This window comes from Myodes glareolus, chromosome X (genome assembly GCF_982192425.1).
Source record: "Myodes glareolus chromosome X, mMyoGla1.1, whole genome shotgun sequence".
Classification (NCBI taxonomy): domain Eukaryota; kingdom Metazoa; phylum Chordata; class Mammalia; order Rodentia; family Cricetidae; genus Myodes; species Myodes glareolus.
The window spans coordinates 133,122,583-133,144,917 of record NC_142053.1 but is presented as its reverse complement, the minus strand read 5'-3'; the positions used below and the strand labels follow the sequence as shown (position 1 = coordinate 133,144,917).

General features: G+C 39.1%; 1 protein-coding gene across 1 annotated transcript in view; it reads right to left on the bottom strand.

Moving 5' to 3' along the window:
• Positions 1 to 21,976, bottom strand: part of Lancl3 (LanC like family member 3) — a 104,949-nt gene extending 82,973 nt beyond the window's left edge. The window contains exon 1 of the mRNA XM_048461530.3: positions 21,199 to 21,976. Coding sequence (XP_048317487.1) covers positions 21,199 to 21,771 — 573 coding nt within the window. The 5' untranslated portion in view covers positions 21,772 to 21,976. The remainder of the gene's footprint in view (positions 1 to 21,198) is intronic.
• Positions 21,977 to 22,335: the final 359 nt, after the last annotated feature.

Sequence of the window (22,335 nt, the reverse complement as noted above, 5' to 3'; positions counted from 1 at the left end):
TGGATCTAAACATAACTATTGGTCAGAAGGTAGTAGGGTAGTAGGACTCAGCTCTCACAGTCTGCATTAGTGTACCAAAACTTTCAAGGTGAAGTCAAACATGGTTAAAAATAAAATGATGGGGGGGTCCTTGTTTTTTTTAAGAAAAAGAAACACCCAATCACCAGTGTTTTTCTGCCATGGAGGGTGTTCTTTTTGTGGAAAATGTTCAGCAAAGTAGAAAATAAGGTAGATTAGTGGTGTCTACCACAGTTGGGACAGATGAGAGGAAAAAGAATACCAAAGAAGACCCTGATAATAGCGTCAATGTTCCTTTCCCTTAAGGTGATAGAACATTCTGTACTGACTGGCTGGATGACTATACAACAGTATAAATACATTAAAATCACCAAATTGTATATTTTAATGAATGAAGTGTATGCCATGTAACTGATATCTCAAGATAACTGTTAAAAATGAGAGGCAATGTCTGAAGAGGCAGAAATTATTGATGATATAAATTCAGAAATACAAAAAGCATTAACACATAATGAGGGGAATTTTAAATTAAGTGTATACTAAACGTATGACTTTGAGTCTGGAAGCACCAACAACGAAGAAGTCTTTGCCAATTCACAGCCAATTGATATCCAAAGGACAGAACTTCAGAACACGAGGCTACTCAAAAGGTATATGCTTTAGTTAGTTTTCTGTTGCTGTGACGAAAAGCAACTTGGGGGAGGAACGAGTTTATTTCTACTTACAGATTACAGTTCATCACTGAGGGAAACCAGGACAGGCACTCAAGACTGGAACTTGAAAAGCATAAACTGGCTTGCTCTTCCTGCCTTGCTCTTCTACCTTTCTTAGACAGATCAGACCCACCTGCCTAAGGACAGTAACACCCACAGTGGGCTGGGACCTCCTACATATATGAGCAATTAAGAAAATGCCTCACAGACATGGCCACAGGCCAATCTGATCAAGGCAGTTCTTCAGAGGAGGCTCTCCCTTGCCAGGTGACTCGAGGTTTGTGGCAAGGTGACAGCTGAAGATAACTATAACAATATAATGGGCTTGAAGTCTCCTTAATAAAACAACATTAGCAAATAAAACTATTGATTTGCCTTTGACTTTCATTTGGTGTGTCAGGACAGACGTGTGGCTTGCCTGCTGTAAACTATAAGATCTCCAAAGCTTGAAAACTAAATATTTAAAGCCACATGGCACAGCAGTGTCAGTTAGAACTTGAGGCAATTATCTGCACCAAGGAGAAGAACTGAATCCTTTTATGACTTCAGGACATAGTGATGTTGAATCACCTGTTGGTCAATCTGCATAAAAAATCAACCGTTATCCCATGTAGGCTGTCACCTCATTAATTAAAAGCTCAAGCTACCAAATTAGAGAAATATTCAGTCGGCATATGCTCAAGAAATACTCTGAAGGCCCAGTTTTCTTTCAAACACATGGTTTAATTATTTTCAAGTGTGCTTATTCACTACTGGGAGGGTATGATTAGATAGTCATTTATTTGCCATAGTACAAGGAAAATTACTATAAATCAATTTTTAATCTGTGACTTATGATTCATATTTAACAACTGTTTAAGGAGATGCTACTTGAACATAAAATCAAAGCCACTATTTTCTATTTTAAGTTTACCTTTGTTCTTTTTGAGAAAACAGTGACTGTGCTAGAGAAACAAAGAGAAGCAATTCTAATTGCTCATCTGTTAGTGTTTAGTTTGTCAAGAAAAATTGCAAGCCTTAAAATAGTAAATGAAAAAGGTCCAGAAACATATACAGGATTTTATCACCTGCAAGAATATAAACATAATGGGGATGATTTTAAAATGCAAAACAAAAGCTTTTAAGATGCAAAGCATTGTGCAGTTCAAAATTATTCTATTCTTCCACGGTGTCCTTGATGTTAGCAATCACAGAGTTCTTATTTGTTATCACAGAATGGCATGAGTGGATCATTTTGACCTGTTACAAGCCAGTACATTTCCCATTTATAATGAAAAAAGCAAAATTTTACTATTCTGTGGCTGTTGAAAGGTTGATTCTAAGTGAAAATATGACAATGTTCATGACTAACCAATAATTGTGTCCATCAAATACTGAATCCTAAGTGCCTCTTCTGTCAGAGAGTAAAAACGTATTTATAAAAAGAGATTGTGAAGAGCTAGGTTCAAAATATGGCCCTGCCTTCTGGAGATTGTATAACAGGCTCAAAAGTGTTATTAGATTTCATGAAATTAAAAGCATTTCAACTGCCTTATTCCTTCTTTCAGGAAATATGTACAAAGACTATTCTGTTTGCTGGGAAGCTGACCAGTACCCATCTCAGTAGTAGTAAAACATTGATGGCAGTAAAAAATATGGAGTTGTCCCATGTATGATGCAGGAAAGGCTCCCTGAGAGACACACAGCATGAAAATAAATACGTTATGTGCAGTAAGCAGTACAAACAAAAGAACAGCTAAGGACACTACGGCAAAGTGTTGAGAAAGGGAATAAAATATAAGAAAAATATTAAAAGAAAATTAGGGAACTAGTTCACCAACTTCAGACTAACAGCATGGGAACCAGCATAGGACCAAACTAGGTCTTTTGAATGTAGGTGACCATTGTGTGTGGCTGAGGCAGACTGAGGGGCCACTGGCAGTAGGAACAGGATTTATCCGTACTGCTTGAACCGACTTTCTGGAGCCCATTCTCTTAGGAGGGATACCTTGCTCAGCCTAGATACAGTAAGCAGGACTTTGGTCCTGCTTCAAAGTAATGTGTTAGACTTTGTTGACTCCCCTTGGGAAGGAAGCCTTACTCTCTCTGAGGAGTGGATCGGGGTAGGGTAGGGGGAAAACAGGGGGAGCAGGAGAAGGGGAGAAAATGGGAAATGGGAATGGTATATAATAATGAGAAAAGATTGTTTTAAAAAATAAATTAAGATCAAATCAAATATATAAGTAAAAACTAACATACACACACTTACAAACACACACACTCTCATACATTCACACACACACACACACACACACGGAAAAGAAAATCCATGAACAAATGTAACACTGGAAGCCTGCTTACCGCTTGCCCTTACCATTACTTCCGCAGGCGTCATACTTTTCCCATCCTAACACCACCTAACATCTTTCTATGTTCTATTTGGTAATGACTTTCCTGTACCTCACCTCTGTGAGACTTTGTAGGCAACTAATTTGGTCATAAATCCTCAGGTTGGTTTAAAAGCTCCAAATAGTCTCTTGAGAGGCTTCTCAATAAACAGAAAACAAATTAGCTGTCATTTTGTCAGTATTTATTAACATACTCAAGAAAGGGGAAATTTGAACATTTATGTTAAACTAGATGAATGATGTAAAGAGATCACAACTTAGGAGAAGAATTTGGATTCTAGACTTCATTCAATTCCTTATCAATGGGAGACTATAAATTTCAGAGGTTAGTCTTGGTTTGCAGCTTTTTAATTAGATTCCCAACTAGTTGGTGCCTATCAAAAGTATCCTAGTGAAGAAGGACTTGTTGGGAAGAAGAAAAGGGTTCGTGGGAGGTGGAGAGGGTAAGAAATTCATAATAGGGGTGAATATGATCAAATTTATTATTATATATATTAAATTGGAGAAAAATATGTTTAAAAGCATCCAACTTAGGCAATAGTGCTATAATTATCTACTTCTTACCATATATCCTGGAAAAGTTATTCAACCTTTCAAATGTTTCCTATTTTCTAGTCTGAAAATGTGAGAAGTAATTTCAAACTTGAGATATCATGAGAATTAAATAGGATAGCTTAAGCAGTAAAAGGTAGTTGGCAATACATTGCTGTATATAATTATTAGATACGACCAGCAGAATGGATTGGAAGCACTTTAGATCTTGAAGCATCTGAGTCATGGATATGAGAAAATTTTGTCTCATTTTGTATTGCATAAATGTTTCAACCACTCTTGTATCCTAATCATCTATGCCTTCACTTTTAATTATTTTAACTAAAACTTTGTCACCCCCATGTAAAAGTTTAATAAACTTATTTTCATGATTTTACACAGTACCTCACTAAGACACAGTCTTAAGTTAAAATATACAAATTGTTCACACGGGGCTATTAGTTCAAGGTAGTTCGAAATATTGAAATGTCATCATTTTAATTAAATCTTAATTGAGTGTGACTTCTGAGAATGTAAGAGTTATAGCAAACCATATATCTGATGTTAAATATGGGTTGGCAACATTCTTCTATAAATGGCTTCATTTTTTAATGTAAGTACTCCAGGAATATTGGTTCATTATCAGGCAAAAACAAAGCAACAGATGTGTAGGCTGAAGAAGCCTAGAGAGCTGCTTACTGTGCAGGATACCAACCTACAGGTAATAAAATTATACTGTTTCCTGAGCTCCATACTAGATTGACAATTTAACCGCTCTTGCCACAAAAAAAAAAAAAAAAAAAAGAGTGGGTTGGAGGAAAGTGAGGATCTGGGAGGACTTAGTCAAGGATATAATCCAAATACATTGTCTGAAAACTAATACACACAGCGAATCAGCTAATTTACCTCATGATAGCAACCTTTAACAATCTACATGTATCCCTTAACACTACACTGGATAGCTTAGTAAGTAATACATAACAATTAAAATTTCTTAGGGTTAACAGTGCAATGTGAAGGGCAGAACACATTGTAGAATATTTTAGCCCACCATATAGGTGAGGCCAGTGAAGAAATATGTTCCTGATATTTCTCCAAAAAATTACACGGAGCTAATCCAGACAGTCAGCAGGTTTCCAAAACAAGAACAGTTTCTCCTTGTTCTACCTCTCCCCCCTCATATTCCAATTCATTGGAGGTAAAAATCTAGAACACTTTCATAAACCATGTTTTTTCTAATGACTTACCTCCATATATTAAAATGAAATTCTTATGTAACTATTTTTCCTATGTATTAATTATTTATGAATTTGGTGTGACTAATTAGCTGTCTTATAATACCTCCATCCGACTTCCTCAGCTTCCCTAAATAGCACATGTGATGATTATCTTTTCCTCTCTCCTCGATCTCCCCTCTTGGCATTTACACTCAGCTATCAACCAAAATGCCCTTTAGCACTGTTCTCATAGGTTCCTCTTACCACATCTGTTTTGCCACCCCAGGTTTTGAGATCCCTACACTTTTCTGTTGCTTGACTCATTCCCTTGTTGTGGGTGCCCCAAAAATGTTAAGCTTGGAGATCTGTAGCATCTGAGTATTTTGCTACTTTTATACTTAACAGATAGCATAGGCTGTTATGAAATTCTAACTGAGAATTAGCTTTTCTTTTCGAATTTTGGAGTTCTTGCTCCTCATCCAGCTTCCTCAGGTGCTATGAAAAGTACAGTGTTAATTAACTCTTGCATGAAACCAATTCTGGTTTTCTTTTTGAAAGCTTTACAAAAACTTCGTGGTGAACTATTTAACTGTAGCTACCCATGTCTTGCACTCTATTTCATTTTTCATCGTTTTCCTCTTTACTTACTTTATTTTCTTTTAATTGGGACTGACTAGTAGACAGAGGTTAGTATTCTTCTAATTAATTGTTCTTTAATTTATAACTTTTGAAATTCCATACATAAGTACTGTCTTTACATCATTTTCATCCTTCCTTTTCCCTCATCTCACTTCCCCATGAACCCACTCCCTCTTAAATTCATGACCTCTTCTTTTAAAATTATTATTACACATATACATACATGTATGTATACAACCTACTGAGTCCATTTAGTTTTGCCTTTATGTACTAAGTTTAGGGCTGACCACTGGGGTTTTGATAACCTCTCAGGGGCTCATCCGTGGAGACAAGGAGTTCTCCTTCTTTCAGCAGTCATTGATTGCTCTTCTTCTAGGAAAGGAGCCGTGTGATGCTTCTCCCATCAAAGCTGGCATAATCTTCTCTTTTTATCAGCTTTTTGGCTGAACTTTTAGGGATGTTTATTCAACAGTAGTCTAATCCTTCAATGGAAGTGTTTTTACTGCTAACATATTGTGACCTTCTCAGAGTTCTTTTCTGTTGTGATTGCCCTTCTCAATAATATCCTGCTTCATCCTCTTCGTGTGCTCACTTTGCCCTCTGACAATATCAATTTGCACATTTGGAGAGTGTCGGACATTTAGTTTTCTTATGCTCAATGTTAGTGAGCTTGTTGTCACTGTAGCAATATCAAAAAAAAAAAAAAAACCTGTTTCAAAGGTTTCATCCACAGTTGGTGGCCTGATGCTTTGGGGCCAGTTGTGGAGTGTCACATCATCATGTTAGAATCATGTAATAGATGAAGACCTCCCGTCAGATTCAAAGAAGGGAAAGAGGTTGACTCCCACAATTCCATTTGAGGACATCCCTCCCCCCCCACACACACAAACAACCAAATCTCCTGAAAGGTTCTGCCACCTTCCAATAGCACCAGCTGAGGTCAAAGCCTTTTAAAACAGGCCTCTGGGGAACACTGAAGGCCCAAACTGTAGCACGTTCCTAATACTATCTGTTTCCTCCAAGTTTTCAGTTTCCTTGTTGGTTTTCTTTGTTAAGGTAACTGCTTTTGAGATCAAATGTCTTTTAACAGACAATTGCTTTTTCAGTTTCAATGTTAAACCTCAAAGGGAAATGGGAGCTTGGGAAGGATTGTTGGTGGCTATTGAGTGACCAGGCAGTGTAACTATAATTACACTGGGATAGAGTATTCTTCCGAATATCAGTATCTGTGGCTCTTATTTTTTCTTGAGTCTGAATGTCATACATACTCTTTTAACTTGCTCTTCGACTCACAGAATTGCTACCAGTGTGGTGGGAGTTGCTTTGAAAGAAAAACCTAAGTTGTTGAAATGTTTGTGTGTCATGAAGTCCTCGCAATTAATTCAGCATGAGTATTTGCATGTTACCCTGTGATTTTTATGACCTACTTTCTACTTGGAATAGAAATGTTACATTTATCATAGTGAATAGCATATAGTAAATCCTAGTTTTTTACTTATTTTTTGGAGTTTATAAGAAATTTATGGCATAACTATCACATGACTCCATCTAGTTCCCACATTTCAGTGATGTTTGCACAACTTTAGCCTAATGATGTTCTCAAAATGTATTTGCCAAACCAGTTGCAGAAACAGGAGCATATATGTACAAATATTCTCAGGCCCAGTTTTATACCTACTATGTCAAAACATTAGGGAGAGAGCCAGTCATGTGTGTTTCACAAACCCTGCAGGGATTCTGCTGCATGCTCAACTGTGAGAAGCACTGGATTCAGAGGAAAAACATATAACAGATCAACACAAATATTAAAGTCAAGACCTGGACTTACTTGGCGTGATACTGAAGGTCATAAGTAGAACTCATGAATACATGCAGGACCTCATTGATTATGGATAAGAAGTCACAATTATGAATCATTAGAGCAGAGTAGTTGTTAGTACTAAAAGCATTATTATTAATGACTATATATAAGAGCTAGGAACTGAAGAGTGAAATGTAGATTTAGTCTGTAAAATCTATGATGAGCTGCACTATGGTTTTCTGACACAAAGCAGAAAGTAAATTAATACAAAAACAATTTACTTCAATCTCTAGAATCTGAATACACACCTTGAAAGAATCATTAATTGTATTCATCCTTTTCCAAAACAGGCTACCTAACATATATCGTCTGGATCATTTGCTAAGGAAAAGTTATTTGAAGTTGTAACTTCAACAAATCACAACTGTCAAAATTCCTCTGAAATTTTGAGTTAATGCCATATAAACAAATGAGCTTCAGAAGGAAAAAAAGCTAGGGGTGGATAGAACAAGAAATCGACATTCCAACATCATTTTCTTAGCATTTGACAGTAGCTTCAAGTCAGTGAGATGATTTCCTCTAGGGACACAGCAAATCAAGTCCCTGGATTCAGTTTGTAAGGAACCTAATGTTTTTTTTTTTTTTTTTCCAACAGAAAGGAAGACTCTTTTCCCCAGAGGAAAGGGGAACTCATGTAGGTTCATATTTCAGGGGTGATGCCCAGGCACTCAATTTACTTTGACACCTAATCTGTCTGAGCAGCTCAGCTTAATCTCCTGTGTGGCAGAGCACAGGCTATTTCCTTCCAGCCCTTTGCAGCCTCTGAGGGAAAATCTCAGATCTCTACTGTTGCCATTCAGGACACAGCAGCTACCAAAACCACCCCAGGGAATAGCAGACAGACGACCAGAAGTCCAAAAACACATCCCTGTACTATTTGGACAACAGAGTTTCATTTCACATTAGGGATAATATTCAAAATAAAAATAAAAGAATGACTCACATACACACAAGCCCCCTCTATACCTAGAGGATCCTCTGCTAAACACATTATGAGCATAGCCTCCTTGGCTTATCTCAGTACCCTAAGAGGTCAGTGATGTTTGGATTACACTTTGCAAATCAGAAAATTAAGCCTCAAAAATGCTAAGTAGCTTACCTAAAGTCAACAAACGGCTGTGCTAGAGCCAGGATTCAATCTCAAAGCTGGTGGTAAATCTGAAGGTTCTGTTTTGAACTACTACATTAAAACCCCTTTGCTGAGACCCCAACCTATTTCAACAGATACAATTTGTAACATATGTGTAATTCATTTTGCCTCACAGGCAAATTAGAAAAGGGTTTTAAAAGCAAAAAAAGAAAGAGATAAAATATGCTCAGGAGTGATGATACAGGCTTGTAATCACAGCCCCTGGGAAGCTGAAGCAGAATTGTGACTTTGAGGACAGCCTGAGCCAACATAGTTCAACACCAGCAAGAGCTATGTTTTAATTCTATCTCAAAATAATGAAAGCAATTTTTTAAACAAAAAAGCAAATTTGTATGTTGAGGATATTTCATTTCTGATTGTGTTTTGGGTCTCTTTGAGCTTAGATACCTGGAAAATCTGCTAAGAAAGTGGCTCCTTTCTGAAGTCATTGTATAAGTGGAGATTCAGCTGGTCCCCACAGTGCTTGCTTTGAGACCAGAGATGCTTTTGTTGCCATGGACACCAGATTTCAACACACCACTGAGCACTGGAATCTATTCCATGCAAAGACACCAACCAGCAGATGGACACAGTAACATCTAACTGCACATTAATGCTATGGCCAATATTTCCTTTGTCACCTCTCATTTAGATGATGTGCTCACCAGTGAAGTCTGTTAAGGCTTTATCTGTCACCTGGAGACAGTTTCTTTATGATTCAGATAACAATACTCAAACTTCAATATGTCAAAGTCACTCATTGCTGGAGTTGTAGAATAGCTAAAGCTATTCATAAAGAAGTCTGATCTTACACAAAACAAATGGATTCAATGCTGTGATTTCATAAAAGGTAAATTTGCCCAAGGGTCTAGCACCCTAAGTGGTCTGTTAGTAGTAGTAGTACACACACACACACACACACACACACACACATTTGGTTGTTTATTTTTCTGGAACAAACCATATAGTCAAAGGATTAGGTACATAATTAAAAAAATATAGGTCAGAGATCAGTTTTTGAAACTGAATCATGTTTAAAAGCAATTGGACATATCACATATTAGAGACTGTTGGTTCAGTTTAATCAAGGGATTGTTTCTATTCTATGAAAGATATTAAAAAAGTCCCTTCTACTTGGATGAAATCTGTGTATTATGTACCAACACCAGTCATTACATTAACCAATGTAAGTGAAATTAGTCAACAAGTTAATAAGAAATTCATATTTCATATAATATAAAAATCATTTTCATATTTAGAGATTAATAAATTCAATTTCATTAAAACCATATTCTTATAGCATAATGGTAGTTTGTTATTGGAAAAACTCAACACATTTAAAATTTAGTATACTTACAAAGATTTTACTGTGTTTACTTTTCTAATTTATTCAGTAACAAAACAAAATTAACCAAGATATTTCAAGTAATTGTAATATAAAGAATACATTTGAGCTTTAGTGGAATATATATAAATGCAGGAAAAGCTATAAATTATATCTAAACCTAAGTGGGTTGTTTTGTTTAATATTTTGACTTTATCATGTCTGTTAGATAAGTACATCAGAAAATTTTTAAAAATTAAAAGGAAAATGTTTAATCACCTTCAATTTCAGTTTGTATTGAGGGAGAAGCAATACTCTCTGTCATACAGGTGAAATTAATTGTACTATTCTAAAATGGGAGATGGTATTGAGCAGACATTTTCTACTTTATCTGGGATGTTATAATAGAGCCTCTTCTTGTGTTATCATTAAATAATTCAAAATTTCTAGAATGTGGTTAATTAGGCCCTTTAATAACAAAACCACTGGGCAGTGGTGGTGCACGCCTTTAATCCCAGCACTTAGTAGGCAGTGGCAGGCTAATCTCTTTGAGTTAGAGGCCAGCCTGGTCTACAAAAAGTATGTTCCAGGACATCCAGGACTGTTACACAGAGAAACCCAGTCTCAAAAAGGCAGACAAGAAAAAAAGAACCAAACCTCCTGGGGCTGAGAAGATGGCCTAGGGAAGAAGAGTACTTCCCGCGCAAGCATCAGGACCCAAATTTGAATCCCAGCATCACATAGAAGTTATGCACTTATAAGCCCAGCACTGGGGGCTGTGGATAGGTGATTCTGGGATCTAGTTCACTGGCCAGCCATTCTAGCTGCAAAAGCAAGCTTCTGATTCAATGAGAGGCCCTGTCTTACAGGAATAAGCATACGAGTAATAGCAAGATGTAATGCTGTGGTCTCTGTATACGCATGCACGCACTCACTCACATATATGCACGATACACACAAACAACCTACACAGTTCCCCTCACTACCCACAATTTTAAAAAAATACAGAAAAAAAGGATGAAGAAAAAGATTCTGTACCCAATGGAAAAGCACCTATGGAAAACGGTGATTCTTATTAAAGGACAATGATGAAACTCATGACACTTGGGGTAAATTAGTAAAACTTCTTGAGAGAAAATCCCATAAAACTGGGAGACTTTGTATTCACAACTGCTTGACAGACCAGTGGCAGCAGCATTACACATAAGCTTACTCAAAAGGCAGAATTACAGGCCTCACAATAAACCCACCAATCCCAAATCTGACTTTGAACAATATTTACAATCTGTGTGAATGTTAAAGTGTGAGAAGCACAAACTAAGAACAGATATTATCAATTGCCTAGTGGAGTCTCATGTCTAATGTCTACCACAGTCCAATTGTGTATTATTCAACCTCCCTGGGCCTCAGTTTCCTCACTGGGTATTATGAAAATAGTAATGGTACCCATCTGGTAAGGTTGTTGATGGTATTAACATATATATACACATACATATCATATATATATGTACACACTCCAAGTCAAGATTCATAGAAATATAGAGTATAGTCACGGGTGGTTACCAGAGGAAAGGGAAGGTGGAGACAAGATAAATAAATTTAATAGGAAGAATAAGCTCTTGTAATATAGCACAACAAATGTATATTGTAGATACTAATGTATTTGATGCTTCAAAATTGCTTAAAAGTGGACTGAAAAACAATCTCATAATGAAACACGAATATTTGTGATTATAGATGTGTTAATTAGCCCCATTTGCTCATCTGACAATGTACTGAAAAATTCAATTGTACTTGATACATATAAACAATTATTGTGGATATTAAAAACAAAAATTTGAAAATAAAGTTACACTTTACTACAGGAAGAATGGGAACATAATATATTCTAATTGTTTACATTAGTGCATGTAAATAAGCAATTATGTTCTGTTAGTTTCTTTTTGACTTTTAGCATTTACAGGATATTCATTTGTAAGTGACATATCATCTAAATCATAGACTCAACCCACTTTTGGTAGTTCTATAATCAAGCAATTAGAACTTAGGCCTGGTCTACAATAACCCAACTTCCCCAACATTACTGTCATTTCAAGTCAGTCTTTAAGCTCCATATAGGCAGTGTGCAATACATGCCTGCTTTTAAAAATGTTGATTTCTCATATCAAAAAACTGAGTGAAATCCTTTACCTACATATTATTGGACATGAACAGTAAGAGGACTCCTTTTCCACCGCAGACATGTCCAACCTCATTTTATGCTTATCAGTTAGATGGCCAATGAATTTTATAAAATCCTCTATTGAAAAGAATGTGAGAACAGGGGTAACCCCAAACTCTGGTGGTGGGAATAGAAATTGATGGTAAGGTTGTGTTGTTGTTTGGTTTATATTTTAAGAGAGAATCTTATGATGAAGATCAAGGTGATTTGGAACTCACTATGTAACCCAGACTGGCTTCAAACTTGCAACAATCCTCCTACCTCAGCCTCCCTTGGCATGGCATTTTTAAAAATAATCTGATTATCTCCAGCAAATAAAAAAACACATGTGTAAACTTTGACTCAATCTTAAAAATTGTTTACTACATCCACACTTGTAAAGGTGGATTGATGTGTGATGTCCTTCTGTATGTGTTGCTTTTATTGGCTAATGAAAAAAATCTGATTCAGCCAATGGCTTAGCAGAGTAAAGCCAGGTGGGAAATTTGAACAAAGATATAGAAAGTAGGTGGAGTCAAGGAGATGCCATGTAGCTGCTGAAGGAGAAAGATGCGAGAACCTTACCAGTAGGCCACAGCCTCATGGTGATACACAGATTAATAGAAATGGGTTAATTTAAGATGTAACAGCTAGCTAGAAATACACCTGAGTCATCATCGGTCAAACAGTGTTGTGATTAATATAGTTCTTGTGGGATTATTGGGTCTGGGCAGTTGGGAAACAAACGAACAGTCTCCATTTACAGTAGATAACAAACATATAGAAAGAGGAATATAAACACTATTTGTATATACATGTGCTTTCTTTTTAGTGTTATTATTGATATAAGAAAAAGGAAAAAAGAAACTAGGAAATGTTAGTGATCATCAATAAGGTTAAGTCATATTATAGTCACATACAACCAAAATAAAGAGATATTTCTCTAAATAGCATGTGATCAAACTGGACTTTCTGAACGTGGCTGACAAGGAGGGGCTGACTGAGAAGGCAAGGACAATGGCACTGGGTTTTGATTCTACTACATGTACTGGCTTTGTGAGAGCCTAGTCTGTTTGGATGTTCGCCTTCCTAGACCTGGATGTGGGGGGGAGGACCTTGGACTTCCCACAGGGCAGGGAACCCTGACTGCTCTTTGGACTGGAGAGGGAGGGGGAAAGGGAGGAGAGATGGGGAGGGGAATGGGAGGAGGGGAGGAGGTGAAAATTTTTAATAATAATAATAATAAAAGAAAGAAAAAAGATTGGCAAAGATGCCTGAAGTATAATACACAAAAAAGCAAGCTATAGAGTACATATATAATATGATCATTTGTTTGGAATGAAGAGATGGCTTAAAGTGCAGATTGCTTTTGCTGAGGACCTGAGTAGCATTTCCAGCACCAAAATCAAAGCAACTCACATCAGCCTGTAACTCCAGTTCAAGGAGGATCTGACCCCTACATTCTCCTATAGTGACTACATACATGTGTGTATGCATGCATGCACATGTGCATACGCACATACAACTGGAGATAAAATAAATATTAAAAATATGATTACCTGTGTAAGTGAAGAAAACACACTTATGAAATACGCTTGTAAAAAAGAAAATTTAACATAATAGTCCATAGAAAGCTCATTTTATGTTGCCTGATTTAGCTTGCCATATGCATGTAACTATAACAATTATTAAGAAAAGTAAGGGCCCTATGTAAACTTCCAGTTTAGGCTCTCTCTCTCTTCATTATGTCTGGTTGTGGGTCTCTGTACCCACCCCCATCTGCTGCTGGAGGAAGCCTCTCTGGTGATGACTGGAAAAGGCAATGATGTATAAGTATACCAGAATATCATTAAGAATCATTTCATTGATTTTTTTTTTTTTTTTTTGGCCAGTTGTGTTTGGTTCTACACTAGGTCTCTGAACTAAAACTTGGCTATCCAGTCTCTGGTTCCTGAACTCAATGTGAGGGCTTTTGCCTTGTTTTACTGTATCATGGTGTGTGTGTGTGTGTGTGTGTGTGTGTGTGTGTGCGCGCGCGCGCGTGCGTGCGCGCACATGTGTATGTGCTTGGTTGTTGTCTCTTGGAAGTCTGCTGTTTTCTGAAGGGAAATGGAGGAGGAGAAGATCTAGGGGAGAGGGGATATGGGGGGAGCTGGGAGGAGTGGAGGAAGGGAAAAAAACAGTGGTAGGAATGTACTGTAAAGAAAAGAATCTATTTTCAATTAAAAAAATAATAAACCTTTACATGTAACCCAAAAAAGAAAAATAGGGAATGTAAATAGTTTCTACTATAAAATATATTTCTAATATTTACTAGCATACATTTTAATGAAGTTAATATCATAGCTTTTGTTTGATTAATAGCCAGCCAACAGCAAAATTAAGTCACTCTCCATTTGCCATGGGGCATAGAGGTAACCTGGAAAGGGAAGGGAAACTCCCACAACAGGAAAACTGAGTGAATGAAGGTAATAAGTCACAGACAGATCATGTCAAGAGAAGCCAAAGGATAGACAGCTTGGTAACCTCCCAACAGCCATTGCATTCTCTCTCCTTTCTTGTCAGAACCTGTGCCCAATTTTAAAGGCTAAAAATGAAAGAGAATTAGTGCTCTCAGTCTTCCCTAAAAACTAGACCTGGCCAGGGACCAAGTGATAAGCAATGAGTCAGAATAGAAAGTCTTCTAGTATAGAGGATTCTACATGATTTAAAAAAAAAAAAAGATGCTGGGAAAAACCACAGACTTTCCCCTCTCTCCTTGTTATACAAAAGCATGATGCTTGGAATCGCAACGACCATCTTGAGTATACAGGAATGACATAGCTCACATAGGAGAACAAGTGAAAATATGCTAGGAAATGCTGATGTGGGTTCCCTTAAGTCTCTTTGGTTAACCAACCTATGGATGGCTTAACTCTATACTTTTGTTATACGGTATAATGAATGTTTTCCTCAGTCCAATCACAGTTCCCTTAGTTGGTAGTTACATATATAAATCCAACCTGATTAGTCAGTTTAAAGTTTCTTGTATGTATATAGTTTTCCCTCCTTTTTGAGGCAGGAATCTCACTATGCTACATAAGCTGGCCTCCAATTTCTGAGCTCAAGTGATTCTCCTGCTTCAGCTTCCTGCGTGCTGGAACTATGGGTGTGTATCACTTACTACATCTGGATTTAATTATGTTTTCTTGACCATTCTGTGATTCTCAGATAAAAGCATCCCAATGTGGTGGTGTGAATGAAGATGTCAGCCCTATGTTTGATATTTGGTTCCTAGGCAGTAGAACTATTTATGAAGGATTAGGAGGTGTGACCTTGGAGGAAGTATGTTATTAGGGGTAGGCTTGAAGATTTCAAAAGTCCAAGTTGGCCTCAAATTCGTGATCCTTATGTCTCTGCCTCTTCAGCAAACCCTAGAAGTTATCTTATGCTGAAGACCCAATTAACACTTTTAAAATTTTTAAATCACAGCAGAAAGATCAAATATTGTACTGAGTATGATTTTCTACCTGATATTTGGAATTGCATTGGATTATATGCTAGTAGAAACAGAAAGGGCTACCATTACTTTTATTAAACAGCTACTATGTGCCAAGTAATAAAACAGGCATTTTATCTAGTATATCACAGCAACTTCCAAACCAGCTCCCTTTGATTGCGAAAATGAAAAAAAAAAAATCTGTTTGCTAATTCATGTAAACAACTGAGCATTTCCTTTTAGTACAAATATAAGCTAGGCACAATGGCTAATGCCTGTAATGCCAGCACCAGGGAGTGTGAGGCAGGAAGCATGCTATGAGTTTCAAGCCAGCATAGACTACACAGTGAGTTAAAGGCCAGTAAGACCCAGCCTAAAAATAACCACCCCCAAAAATATTGGGCCAAGTATGGGAGTATATGCCTTTAATCTCAACACTTGAAACAGAACCAGGGAGATCTCTGTGAATTCAAGGTCAGCATGGTACACATAACAAACTCCAGACCTTCCAGGTTCATCTCAAAAACATCAATTAAATTTTTAAAAAAATAAATGCAGACTACAACCACCTACAGAAGTCATAGATATATATGTATCATGCTGGAGTTGTTGAAGAAATCTCAAAGTATCACTGACTGAGTCCTGTTTCGAATTACCATAATCACAAGATTCGCTGTAAAATCCTAATGTGTTAATCAAAAAGCACCTATGCTGCTGCATCACATCTTTTAATGTTTTGGGCTTTGAATTGACTACAATGGGTTTCTTTTTGTAATTCTAAGTTTTAATTTATACATTCTTAGATGTTATCCTGAGAAGTCCTGAAAGTTCATCAGACTGACAAAGGAGGCCTTTGTGCAAAGAAGATTTTAAAAGAGCCACATAAACATTTATTGTAGGTGTTGTGTGAGTGTGTATGCACACTAGAGATCAAACTCAGGACTTCTCACAACCTAATCAAACACACTTCCACCAAGAACTGCATCCCTATCTGTTGGGGAAGGCCGCTTGTTCGTTCCTGGATGCCCAGAACACAAAATAATCACTCAGAAACTATATTATTTGCAATATTGTTTGGGCAATAGCTTAAGTGTATTTCCAGCTAAGTCTTATATCTTAAATTAACCCATTTCTATTAATCTCTGTGCATCTGTCCCCTGCCGGTGGCTACATGGCTTCTCACTGACTCTGCCTATTCTCTCTCTATCTCTTTCAGCATGGCTTTTCTCAGCTAAGCCATTGCCCGAGAGCAGCTTCTTTATTAACCAATGGCAATAAAACATATTCACACATATATCACCTCCCACGTCACCTATCCCCTTATCATTCTTACTATTGACAATCTACTCAATAGTCAGAAAATCAGGAACATTTTTTTCAAAAGATCAATATACTCTTGTTTAAACACAAAACAAATTCAGTTACATAACTTTGACTTCTTTGGTACCAAGGGATCTGATTTTAATTTACTCCCAACTGGGAACCTTCCTTGTCTTTGAACTTCCTTATCTCCTACTCATTTATTAGAGACCTCTAAGCCGGCATGGTTTGGTCCTTGCTGGCCCCTGTGCCACAATGGCTGCTGCTAGGGCAGTCTCTTAATTCTCATGCTTCAGTTGTGAGACATAACATGCCTTTACAAAGGAGCCTTTCTACCATCAACTCCCAAACAGTAGCTCTGCCTTCTCTAACCTGTCCCCTCCCCCATCTTAGTTCCTGTTTACTTCCTTCAGATCATTTCTTACAATCAATTCGGTTTGTTGTTCTGCTCACTGCTAAATCTCAGCATCTAGCACGGTGCTTGGTATAGCAGAAAAATCTAATTAATACTTGCTTAAAGAATGAATAAAATGAAGAAAAGTTCAATGAAGAATTGTTTTGTAGGGCTCAGTTTATTTGATGTTTTTAAAGAATTCTTATTAATCCAATTACAAAAGTGGAAGTTTAGGCTCAGACTTTTTTGAAGCTATTTGTACAAAATCATTGAGTGACAAAGTTACTTTCATTAACACCCTAGATTTCCCTTAATCCCTCTACCATCCCCCCTATATCTCCACCAACCAGTAAAAGTCAAAACAGACTGACAGCAAATATTTATGACACAATTTCTTGGAACTTCACTAATCCATTGTATAAGACTATGTGCCTTACACACTTCAAATCCCCTTTCTTTAAGTATTTTCAGGACGGTTGAATTCACTGGAAATGTTAAGCACACTGAGCGATTCAGTATCTATCTCTCTCTCTCTCTCTCTCTCTCTCTCTGTGTGTGTGTGTGGGGGGGGGAGAGCACGTTTTAAACATTTATCAATTATATGAACACAAATGGAAACTTCAAAAACTTAAATGAACCACCTAAGAATGTAACAAATTAGGTAAGTCCAGAGGAAGTGTTGATGTATGAAAATATAGACAGCATTGTATTCTAGAGCATGTAATCCATAATTCTGGCCTTATGCTTTCTAGTATAAGAAAATGAGAAGTACAATCAGCCACAAGACATACTTCAAAGACTGACTGATTCTATCAATTGTAAAAAGAACGCAACTATTTGTTTCCACCTCCTGAGACAAATTCCTTTGTGGGTCCTTATAATGAACGGGATATGATATTGTAATGAGCATTCTAAACTACAGCCCCATAAATCAATACATCAAGCTTCATACAATGAAGTGTTGCAGCATGATTAACAGTCATGGCTGGTGTGACACCCAAACCCAAACGGCATCATATTGCCTTATTATCTAAACTGTGATCTATGAGTCAACCCTATCAGTCCCACCTAGGCACTTGTTAGAAATGCAGAATATCAGATCCTCTCCCAAGGCTAAATCAGAATGTTTTCTATATTTTACTATATATTTATAATATTTATGGCAATTTCTCTTTATTTTGCAGAAAAGATATACAGGTGATTCCTATGCAAAATATGTTTTCTAAAGCACTGATCTAGTGGGTCATTTTGATTTGAATAAGAATTTGTAAGGACCTATAATTTATTCAATTCATTTATTCCAATAGATATTTACTGAGAACCCAGAAGTAGGAAACGCTTTCTTTAAACATAGCTCCAGAAGCATTAGCATAAGGGAAATATTGATAAGGCTTACCATTTTAAAGGTGGGTTGGCAATGCAAGTCACATAGTATACAGTCAATATTTGAAACATTACAAAAGAAGAGTTAGGTGCCTACATATGTGCTAGGCACTATGTTAATATTGAAACTACAACATAAAAATATCTCCATCCTATGGAATTTATAGTCTGATTAGTGAAGACATTAACAAGCAAACTGAATAAAAAACACGAAAGGGGGTAATTTTAAATTTTAAATGAGGCTGAGAGGTAATGCCTCACTAAGGAGGTAAAGACCTATCCAAGGTCATGGAGCTAGCTATAAAAATATCTAGAGGAAGTGTTCCAGGCAGGGAGAACAGAGAGTCCAAACAGCCTGAGACAAGAGAATGCCTAAAACAACATAAGGCCGGTGTGGATATTAAACATGAGTAAGAAGCAAAGTAGGTACGCAAGAGGCTTCATCATGTGAGGCCTTATCGGCCATTTCCAGTGTCACAGGTTTAACTATGAGATAGGAAACCACTGGAGAAAAGGCAATAGGGAGCCACTGAAGGATGCTGAGCAGGAAAATGACGTAATGAGAAGTGTCTTTAAGAAGCTAGCTTTTTTTAAAGGGTGATGAATGGCTTAGTGGGGGAAAAACTAACTCAGAGTGATTCATTCATTACTTATTACGTGGCACAGATGTGTCAAATAATGTGAGAAGGCTCTAAACTAGGGTGATAACTATGGGAAATGACAGAGGAAGGTGAATGTAAATGACATTGAATGAAAAAAAGATACTGGGACACAATGGCAGATTATTTATAGAAAAATGACACAAGTTAGAAATTCAATTTAATCAAGGTTCACGGATCATCTACTGAGAGAAAAGCTGTCTGCTGGCAAGGAGTTAGGGAGGGGAAGGTGTGCCAGTCTCTGCCCTACACACTCAAAGCCTCAATTTCTTGGATTGCTGAAATGGAGGCAACTGATCTAACAAATTAAAAGCTGTTCTTTCAAAATCTTCAGAGCTGGTTCTCTTGTTCCTTCTCCCAGGGACAGACAGAGAACCTCAATTTGATTAGCACAAAAAGACAAATCCGATTTGGCAGGAGGGTAGAAAAAAGGTCTTAAATGCTTTTGTGGGGCAGGGCTTTCAACTGGTTTTGGAACACCAGTTTCTCTGCACAGCTCTCCTGGTCTTTTGGTTGATTTTCCACTCTGCCATTCTATTATGGAAAAAAGACTTGGAAGGCATGGGCAAAAGAATAAACAAGCTTAAGGAAAACAACTGGGGGATTTTTTTTTTAAAAGAAAAAATGCCTACCATCAGACTGCAGGGTTGGGGAAGCAAATGCAAATGTAATGCAAATGATATGTAAATCTCTCTGTGGCCTTCTAAATGGTTGTCTACAACTGGAAGGGCCTTTGGGAAACAGCTAGCAGATAACAATGACTCAGAAGCAGAACAAACTATTTCAAGACAACTTTGTCACATGGCCCTTGGCTGCCCTGCTAGCTTGGTGCATCCTTCAGCATTTTTCCTCTTCACTTGAATCAACCTCACCTGATGTAAATTTAAAAAAAAAAAACACGAAGTCTGCTTGCTAGTTTTCTAAGCTAATTATACTTTTAAGTCACTCCATAGACCTTTATTTTTTTCTCCAAATGCCTTTCTCACCATATCTAGCCAAGTTAAATGTGCTGCTTTCTCCCTTGAACAGAACGTTGTTCCAGTGGATTATGAATGAATGTGCCTCCCTTTCATTTCTAATTACTATGAGGCTTTATAGGTTTTTTTTAAATTCCCACAACTCCACAGGAACTGGCACATTTTCTGCTAACATATGCATACTATATTCAAAGACAATTTAAGAAAAAAAAATGCCTACATATATAGTTGTGAAACTGAATTGCTTTCAAGGAGTCCCTGAAAAAGTGTTTATTAAGAAAAGCTTCCTGGTCACAAATGCTGTGGTCAACCTAACTACTGATTTTAAAATGGAAGAAAAACAACCGCTTTTGATCAAAGTGACCATATTTCTGTCTACATTTAGCTGTTTAAAGAGACTATACTCACATCAGATACACATTTATTATGAGTCCTAGGATTAATTTAATAGTAAAAAGCACAGTGCACACATCAGACCTACGCCTGAACAGCTTGGTCACAGGCCCAGGAGTCCAGAAGCAACTTTCTTGCACATCAGTCCTAAAGTCCCGTTACTTTTTTAGACTTAACATTTAAGGGTACTTTTGCTAGCACGGTCAAAGGAAAGAAAATAGTTCCCCCCATTTTTAAACACTAGCTTTTAAGGGCCACAGGGTCAACCCCCCAAAAAAGCTATGGGGCAAGGAGGCATCTGAAGTGATGCCACCAAGTTTACTGCACAAAGGGGAACAAAGCAAAAAGCCAAGTAATCCAGCGAACGATTGCGCGGACAAAGAAAGGGGGAAAGGACGGACAAAAGCAGAAGGGACAGAAGAAAGCACAGCTCCAGACAAAGAAGTAACGAAGAAGAGATGGGGGATGCATAACCAGGGGTGGTGCTCCGGGCGTCGGAGAGTCCCGAAATGACCCACGCGGGGCGCGGGCAGCCGGCGAGCGCCCTCCGGCGACCGGGGCAGCCAGCATCTTACCTCCTGGGCGAGTTTCTGCTTGAGTACCAGCGCGGCGCACAGGTAGCCGGCGCGGCCCACGAACAGCTCGTCGGAGCCGCACTCCAGGAAGGAGACCGGTGCGCAGACGGCGCACAGAGCCCGGAACTTGCCGAGGGGCTGCACGTAGTCGGAGCGGCCCAGGGCGTGGTACACGAGCGTGGCCACCGCGTGCACGCCCGCGCCCCCGAGCAGGAAGGCGGCGCGGGTGTCGGCGTCCGGCTCGCCCCACTCTTCGGAGCGGGAGCACGCGTCGATGAGGCGCTTGGCGGAGCGCAAGTAGCGCTCGCGGGCCCCGGCGAAAAGCGGGCTCTGCGAGACGTGGTAGAGCATGTAGGCCACCCCGGCCACGCCGCTGTATAGACCCCCCTGGCAGCTGCTGCCCGCCGCTGTCGCCCCTCGAGCCTCAGCGCCGCCCCCCAGCGGGGGCAGCTCCTGGAGGATGCGTTCGATGGTGGAGGTGACCAAGGGCGCCACCGCCTCCTCGCACTGGCCAGCCAGCAGGCTGCCCTGGTAGTCATCGAAGCGGTTGGCGAAACAGCGCTTGGTGTCCATGCTGTCGCCTGTGGCCCCCCAATGTCGAGCTGGGGACCTTTGGAGGGAGCGCCCTGCAGCCCGGCACAGCACCTCCTGCTCTCTGAGATGCTCGGATGGCTGTGGATGCGGTGGGGGGGGGGGGGATGGAGCGAGGAGGGTGAGACGGGAGGTGACAAGAGGAGGTAGGCGCAAGGAGGGATCACGGAGCGGGTGGCCAAGTGGGGCAACGGGCTGCTGCGAGGCTCCCGAGTGGCCCGAGAGAGCACGGAGAATGCGTGTCGCTTGTCCCCCCTCCCGGAGGCCGCGCCCTCGCCAGAGCCGCCCCCTCCTGCGCCGCCGCAGCTCCGCGGCTCTCCAAGGGGCCGAGGTGATCTCCTCAGGCAGGACCCACGCGGGGACCGCGCCACTCCTCCCGCTCCGCCCTCGGCTCCTCCCCTCCCTGCAGAAAGCCTGGGACGTGCAGGACACGGATCGGGAATGCTGAGGCTGGCCATCAGCACACCTGGCAGCAGAGGTGATGACTTCCAGTCCCTTGTGTGCTCAGAGGCTTTGCCTCGGGTCAGCACCAGCAGCACCTGGGAG